This window comes from Megascapheus bottae, chromosome 16, assembly GCF_031878675.1.
Source record: "Megascapheus bottae isolate mThoBot1 chromosome 16, mThoBot2.hap1, whole genome shotgun sequence".
Taxonomy (NCBI): Eukaryota; Metazoa; Chordata; class Mammalia; order Rodentia; family Geomyidae; genus Megascapheus; species Megascapheus bottae.
Window position 1 is genome coordinate 1441708 of NC_143524.1, and position 7689 is coordinate 1449396.

Below are 7689 nucleotides of genomic sequence, written 5' to 3' on the forward strand. Positions count from 1 at the left end.
CGCCAGGCCCGCAGGGTATCCCAGAGACGCTCCCAGCCCGCTCCTCCCCACCACTTCCGGGTCCAGCTGTCCACCCCGGCCAGGTCTGGCCCCCACTCGATGGGCGGGACTTGCTTGGGGCCCACCACATCTCCTTGGAGGTGGTCAGGGGCACAAGGGTGTTGGGGAGGGGGCCCGGGGCCTGCCTAAGCACACTGCCTGGGCAGCCCTCCTGAGGGAGGGAGGCTTCGAACCCAGCTCCCAGGCTGGTCAGAGCTGTGCACCCAGCAGGCCCAGGGGCAGCCCTGGATCTTGAGTCCCCACGGGCGGGGCTTTCAGGGCGGGTGCAGATTGGTTCGGCTGTGTGGCTGACAGGTTGGCCAGGCCTTGGGGTGACCCGGGTCACTTGCTGACCTTATGGGTCCTGTCTGCCTCGTCACCTCGGCAGAGCCCTGTGTTCAGTGGGAGCCTGTGCCAACAGTCCCTCCACCCCCCACGCCTGGACACAGTCCCTGGCCGGCCATGGGGAGAGGCATGGGCAGTGGGGAGACGCTGCCCTGTGCCTGGCTTTCAGCCTCACAGGTAAGTGGGGCTCTGAGGACCCTCCAGTGTCCCCCACCACAGGGGCCTGCTGGCCATCCTGATCCCCCAAGGGCCTGGACGAGACACCGTCTCAGAGTGTGGCCTGACATTCAGGGGCCTGGGCCCCGCCTAACTCCTGTCTCCTGAAGGAAGAAACCACCTGGGCGGGGAGTGCAGGGAGGTCCTGGGCCCTTTTTCTCCTAAAGTTCCCAGGCAGGGAGCTTGAGGGCTGGGTGAGGGACAGTGGGGGGGCAGCCCTACGCCTCCCAGCTGATCCCCCCCCCACAAGCCTGGCCTGGGGCAGTGCAGAGCCTGGGGGCACCCAGTGGCCGGGAGGAGGAAGCTGGAGGGTGCAGAGGGCACCAGGAAGGGGCCTGGCATTGCCAGGCGGGAGGCTTGCCCGCCCCCCCACACACAGCGACTCGGGAGGCGCGTCAAAGGGTTTATTGGTGGAGGAGGCTGGGCGGGGCTAGTTGCAGTAGTTCTCCAGCTGGTACAGGGAGCAGATGCTGGTGCAGCACTGGTCCACGATGCCACGCTTCTGAGGGGGGATGTCCATTCCCAGCGGCTGCAGGCCACCTGCCCCGGGACCCCCGCCCAGCTCCAGCGGCCCCACTGCCACGGGCAGCAGCAAGGAGAGGGAGACACAGGAGAGCCCAGTCAGAGCCCTGGACACGCCATGCAGGCCCTCGCAGGCCCACGCAGGGGCCAGGCTGCTGGACACGGCACAGGGGCTGCAAAGCGGCCTTGGCCGCTGAGCGGGCCCACTGGTGACCTGAGTCCCTCCATCCTGCCCCCCAGGGGCCCAGGGACAACGCCCAGACCCCCCTCCCCCCGCGCAAGCCTCCTGTCCTCAGGGAGCAGGCAGGTGACGGGGGCCCCACCGCCCCTGACCGCTGAGGAGTGGGGGCTCACCCTGCAGCTCCTCGGCGTCCCGGCGGGACTTGGGGGTGTAGAAGAAGCCCCGCTCCCCGCACACCAGGTACAGCGCCTCCACCAGGTGAGAGCCACACAGGTGCTGGTTGACAAAGGCCTCGGCTGGGTCTGTGCCCCACAGGGTCAGGAGGGCCAGCAGGGGCAGGAGGCGAGTCCACAGGGCCATGGCGGGAGGGCGGCGACCTGGGGGATGAGGGGTTGAGGCTGCTGGAGTGTCAGTGCCCGGCCACCGGGCACAGAGCTAAAGGAAGCCCGGCCCCCCCAGCCCTGCCCTAAGAGCCTGCAGACCTGGCGGCTGCGGCTGTGGCTGTGGCTGCGGCTGTGGGCCTGGGGCTGGGGCTGGGGCTGGCCTCAGTGTGCTGGGCTCCCACAGGGCTGGGAGCTGCCCGGCTCTGGCTGCCTTTATAGCCCAGGACCTCGTCACTGTGCCTGGCCACTCTCGCTGTGGGGCTCCCCCACGAGTCTGCAAAGGGGGCCCTGGCAGATGGTCCGGGGCTGAAGCAGCACTTTCCGGCCCATTTCCCTGGCTCCGGGGGGTCTGCAGGAAGATCTCCTAAGCTCAGCACCTGTGCGCAGGCCTGGGGGTCCCCTCCAGGGGGTCATTAGAGCCTCGGTGAGGGGCTCCTGGCCCTGGCCTGGCCCCACTGGTGACGGCAGCACTCAGCTTGCCTGGCCAGCCAGAGCGTTTTCCACGTCAGCTCTGGAAGCAGGGCTGTGGGGGGCCTGTGTGCCACCCCTGACCCCACCCGGCTGCCCTGTCCACCTCACAACCACAGGGCCCGCAACGAGGCTTTCAGGGCCATGTGGAAGAGCGGGGGGCAGGGCGCCCATGTGTCTCGGCCTTGGCCTCTCTGCCCGCTGCCCACGAAGGCCTCCTGTGGAGGTCATGGGCCTGGGGCCCCGTGAGGCAGGGTCCTGGCCTTGTCCTCACTCCCAGGAAGCAGGGTTCGTGAACACGAGCAGTGAGGGGTGCTCGCGGCCTCCCCCGGGTTGTGTAAGAACAGCCGTTTCTCCAGTGTGCCAGTGGGGCTCGGCCCTGCCCAGAGGGGGCCCTGCCGTTATTGGGGGCCTCTAGGAAGTTAAGGTGGGTGTGCTGGTCTCATGTGGGCTTTGAGGTGGGCCCTTGGCTTTGCTCCGGAGCCCCTCTGTGAAGGTCCCAGCTCCCCTCACCACCCCGCGGGGAGCACAGCCTGGCTTAGGGCTCGAGCTGGGCTTCCCGACCTCCGGTCTCACTGAGGTCTCTTCCCTCCTTCTCACACAGAGCCAGCGCCTCCACCAGACAGCAGCTCAACGTCGTCCTCAGCCGGGGAAGAAGCTGGGACTGGCGGCCTTCCCTGGGCCTCGCAGTATTCTTGGGGGTGGGCGCTGTGAGGAGCCAAAGGCCTTCCCCAGAGTGCTGGGGCTCAGGGGGGCTCTGGCCGTCCAGGGACAGCATGGCTGAACCTCGGAACTCTCAAGTCCACCCCAGAACCTGGAGGAACTTGGCCCGGGCTTCTCCACCACGCCCACCGGGTCCACTCCTCCCCGGATGTCTGTGGGTGTCTGGCTGCGGTCCCGGGGCTCCTCAGCCTTGTTGAGGATGTCGCCCCGGGTTCTCAGCGCTGGATTCCTGATGTCAGCCTGGCTCTAGGCTGTCCTGGGAATCTTGTGGGGCTCAACCATCTCTCCGCCTTCCTCGGGTGCCACCACTGTGGCCGGAGGGGTTCCCAGATTATCACGGTGACTTACGCCTCCCCCGGGTGCCTCTCTCCTAGCCAGAGTGGTCCCCACAATCTCAGGATGTCGGGGCCCTGGGGAGGGGGGGTCAGCAGGGCTCAGGCAGCCTCCGTGTCTCTGTGTGCCCTCTGCATGTCAGGTCTCCCAGTGGCTCAGGGCCTTCTCGAGGATCGCAGTGTCGCCTGGAATTGTCCCTGGAATGTATGGCTTCCAGGTCTCCCCAGTGTCCTGCAGCCCAGGGCCTCCATGAGGCTCCAGCCGCCCCACTGTCCCCGTGGCTCAGGCAGCCTGTGGGAACTGGGCCCTGGTGGGGTCAGTGTGGTGGGGTGCTTTCTTCAGGGGTCACAGGGACCTGGGTCTCTATACAAGGTCTCACTGCCCCTGTGGCATTCCCCCCACCCTCACTGACTCTTGGGGTCTTCCCCTGGGAGTCAGTGTGACTCAGGACCTAGGTCAGAATCTGTCTCGGCACCGGGACATACTGCATCCCCCAGGTCTCCGGGCTCTGGCCCACAGGAGGCGGGAGGACGACGCTCGGGGAGGACCACGAAGGCCGAGGCCTCCGAGCCCTGACCCCGCAACCCAGGATCCCTCAAAACCAACTCCAGGAAATGGAAGCAGGAGGGTGGATTTTCCTTTCCTTTGTGTTCTGTCAGTGAGGTAGGAGGGGCACAGAAGTGGAAGGACAGGGTGAACGGATGCAGCAGCCGTCCTGGCTGGACACGGGTGGAAATGGACTGCTCAGCTTGTGGAGGGGACAGGAGGGAAAACTGGACAGAGAGGGGAGGGGCGCACTGTCCCCGAGAAATGGGCTCCTCGGCTGAGAGCACAACTGTGACCCCCTGTAAGCACCATTATCAAATCAATCTAACGCATCACACACGCGGCACAGAAGCATCGTCTCAGAGCCTTCTGCAGCATGTGTGCCTGCCGCCTCAGCGTTGTGGGTCCTGGCGCAGTGTCGCGGCATCGTGAGGTCAGGTCCCAGCCTGGCGGCCTCACCGTGGCCCAGGGCTTTGTGCACGTCTCTGTGCGCCTGGGCACCAGACTCTGCACCCCGGGGGCTCAGCTGCCTCCTCGCCAGGTTCCTTTGGGGACTTCCCCAGCGCTTCCAGCCTCTGCGTGGCTGGGGTTCTCACAAACTCCGTATCACTAAGGGCTGTCCTTAGGGCCTCCGTGTACCCCGGGGACTTCCCTGGGGCCTTGGTCTCCATGTACCCCAGAGTCTTCCCAGGGCCTCCATGTAACCCCAAAGTTTTCTGGCACCTCCGTGTACCCCATGATCATCCCCAGGGTCTATGGACCTTCCTTGGGATCTCTGTGTTCCTCGAGGAGTTCCTGGGGCCTCCATGTACCCCAGGGTCTTCCTCAGGAAGTCTTTGTGCCCCCAGGGTCTTCCCCAGGACGTCCCTGTACCCCAGGGTCTTCCCCAGGACCTCCCTGTACTCCAGGGTCTCCCTCAGGACCTCTGTGTACCCTAGGGTCTTCCCCAGGACTTCTGTGTAACCCAGGGTCTTCCCCAGGACCTCCCTGTACCCCAGGGTCTTCCCCAGGACCTCCCTGTACCCCAGGATCTTCCTCAGGACCTCCCTGTACTCCAGGGTCTCCCTCAGGACCTCTGTGTACCCTAGGGTCTTCCTCAGGACCTCCCTCTATGCCAGGGTCTTCCTCAGACCTCTGTGTACCCCAGGTTCTTCCTCAGGACCTCTGTGTACCCCAGGGTCTTCCTCAGACCTCTGTGTACCCCAGGGTCTTCCCCAGGACCTCCCTGTACCCTAGGGTCTTCCCCAGGACCTCCATGTACCCCAGGGGCTTCCTTGGGACCTCCGTGTACCCCAGGGTCTTCCCCAGGACCTCCCTGTACCCCAGGATCTTCCTCAGGACCTCCCTGTACCCCAGGATCTTCCTCAGGACCTCCCTGTACCCCAGGGTCTTCCCCAGGACCTCCCTGTACCCTAGGGTCTTCCCCAGGACCTCCGTGTACCCCAGGGTCTTCCCCAGGACTTCTGTGTAACCCAGGGTCTTCCTGAGGCCTCCGTGTCCCCCAGGGTCTTTCTCTGGACCTCCCTGTACCCCAGGGTCTTCCCCAGGACCTCCGTGTCCCCCAGGGTCTTTCTCTGGACCTCCCTGTACTCCAGGGTCTTCCCCAGGACCTCCGTGTCCCCCAGGGTCTTTCTCTGGACCTCCCTGTACTCCAGGGTCTTCCCCAGGACCTCCGTGTACCCCAGAGTTTTCCTTAGGACCTTCCTGTACCCCAGGGTCTTCCCAGGACCTCCCTGTACCCCAGGGTCTTCCCCAGGACTTCTGTGTAATCCAGGGTCTTCCTGAGGCCTCCGTGTCCCCCAGGGTCTTTCTCTGGACCTCCCTGTACCCCAGGGTCTTCCCAGGACCTCCCTGTACCCCAGGATCTTCCCCAGGACCTCCCTGTACCCCAGGGACTTCCCCGGGACCTCCCTGTACCCCAGGGTCTTCCCGAGACCTCCGTGTACCCCAGGGTCTTCCTCAGGACCTCCCTGTACCCCAGGGTCTTCCTCAGGACCTCCCTGTACCCCAGGATCTTCCTCAGGACCTCTCTGTACCCCAGGATCTTCCCCAGGACCTCCCTGTACCCCAGGATCTTCCCCAGGACCTCCTATACCCCAGGGTCTTCCCCAGGACCTCCATGTACCCCAGGGTCTTCCTCAGGACCTCCCTGTACCCCAGGGTCTTCCTCAGGACCTCCCTGTACCCCAGGGTCTTCCTCAGGACCTCCGTGTACCCCAGGGTCTTCCTGAGACCTCCGTGTACCCCAGGGTCTTAGCAAGGACCTCCCTGTACCCCAGAGTCTTCCTCAGGACCTCCGTGTACCTCGGGAACTTCCCAGGATCTCCGTGTACCCCCGGGACTTTCCTAGGGCCTTGGTGTACCCCCAGTGTCTTCCCAGGGCCTCCATGTACCCCAAAGTTTTCTGGTACCTCCATGTACCCCATCCGCAGGGTCTGTGGACCTTCCCTGGGGTCTCTGTGTATTTTGAGGTGTTCCCTGGGGCCTCCATATACCCCAGGGTCTTCCTCAGGACCTCTGTGTACCCCAGGGTCTTCCCCAGGACCTCCCTGTACCCCAGGGTCTTCCCCAGGACCTCCCTGTACCCCAGGATCTTCCTCAGGACCTCCCTGTACTCCAGGGTCTCCCTCAGGACCTCTGTGTACCCTAGGGTCTTCCTCAGGACCTCCCTCTATGCCAGGGTCTTCCTCAGACCTCTGTGTACCCCAGGTTCTTCCTCAGGACCTCTGTGTACCCCAGGGTCTTCCTCAGACCTCTGTGTACCCCAGGGTCTTCCCCAGGACCTCCCTGTACCCTAGGGTCTTCCCCAGGACCTCCATGTACCCCAGGGGCTTCCTTGGGACCTCCGTGTACCCCAGGGTCTTCCCCAGGACCTCCCTGTACCCCAGGATCTTCCTCAGGACCTCCCTGTACCCCAGGATCTTCCTCAGGACCTCCCTGTACCCCAGGGTCTTCCCCAGGACCTCCCTGTACCCTAGGGTCTTCCCCAGGACCTCCGTGTACCCCAGGGTCTTCCCCAGGACTTCTGTGTAACCCAGGGTCTTCCTGAGGCCTCCGTGTCCCCCAGGGTCTTTCTCTGGACCTCCCTGTACCCCAGGGTCTTCCCCAGGACCTCCGTGTCCCCCAGGGTCTTTCTCTGGACCTCCCTGTACTCCAGGGTCTTCCCCAGGACCTCCGTGTCCCCCAGGGTCTTTCTCTGGACCTCCCTGTACTCCAGGGTCTTCCCCAGGACCTCCGTGTACCCCAGAGTTTTCCTTAGGACCTTCCTGTACCCCAGGGTCTTCCCAGGACCTCCCTGTACCCCAGGGTCTTCCCCAGGACTTCTGTGTAATCCAGGGTCTTCCTGAGGCCTCCGTGTCCCCCAGGGTCTTTCTCTGGACCTCCCTGTACCCCAGGGTCTTCCCAGGACCTCCCTGTACCCCAGGATCTTCCCCAGGACCTCCCTGTACCCCAGGGACTTCCCCGGGACCTCCCTGTACCCCAGGGTCTTCCCGAGACCTCCGTGTACCCCAGGGTCTTCCTCAGGACCTCCCTGTACCCCAGGGTCTTCCTCAGGACCTCCCTGTACCCCAGGATCTTCCTCAGGACCTCTCTGTACCCCAGGATCTTCCCCAGGACCTCCCTGTACCCCAGGATCTTCCCCAGGACCTCCTATACCCCAGGGTCTTCCCCAGGACCTCCATGTACCCCAGGGTCTTCCTCAGGACCTCCCTGTACCCCAGGGTCTTCCTCAGGACCTCCCTGTACCCCAGGGTCTTCCTCAGGACCTCCGTGTACCCCAGGGTCTTCCTGAGACCTCCGTGTACCCCAGGGTCTTAGCAAGGACCTCCCTGTACCCCAGAGTCTTCCTCAGGACCTCCGTGTACCTCGGGAACTTCCCAGGATCTCCGTGTACCCCCGGGACTTTCCTAGGGCCTTGGTGTACCCCCAGTG

General features: G+C 64.5%; 1 protein-coding gene across 1 annotated transcript; it reads right to left on the bottom strand.

Moving 5' to 3' along the window:
- Positions 1–1030: 1030 nt before the first annotated feature.
- Ins (insulin) lies at positions 1031–1663 on the bottom strand. The gene is made up of 2 exons (XM_090347148.1): positions 1477–1663; positions 1031–1176 (listed from the first exon to the last, which is right to left on the bottom strand). The coding sequence occupies exons 1-2, from the start codon at positions 1661–1663 to the stop codon at positions 1031–1033; spliced, it is 333 nt and encodes a 110-aa protein (XP_090203274.1).
- Positions 1664–7689: the final 6026 nt, after the last annotated feature.

Bases quoted from the DNA above. Each gene is read 5' to 3' on its own strand.
- Ins (XM_090347148.1), bottom strand. From the start codon at position 1,663: ATGGCCCTGTGGACTCGCCTCCTGCCCCTGCTGGCCCTCCTGACCCTG. The intron at 1,177-1,476 runs GTGAGCCCCCAC...TGCCCGTGGCAG, and splicing joins GGACGCCGAGGAGCTGCAGG to TGGGGCCGCTGGAGCTGGGC.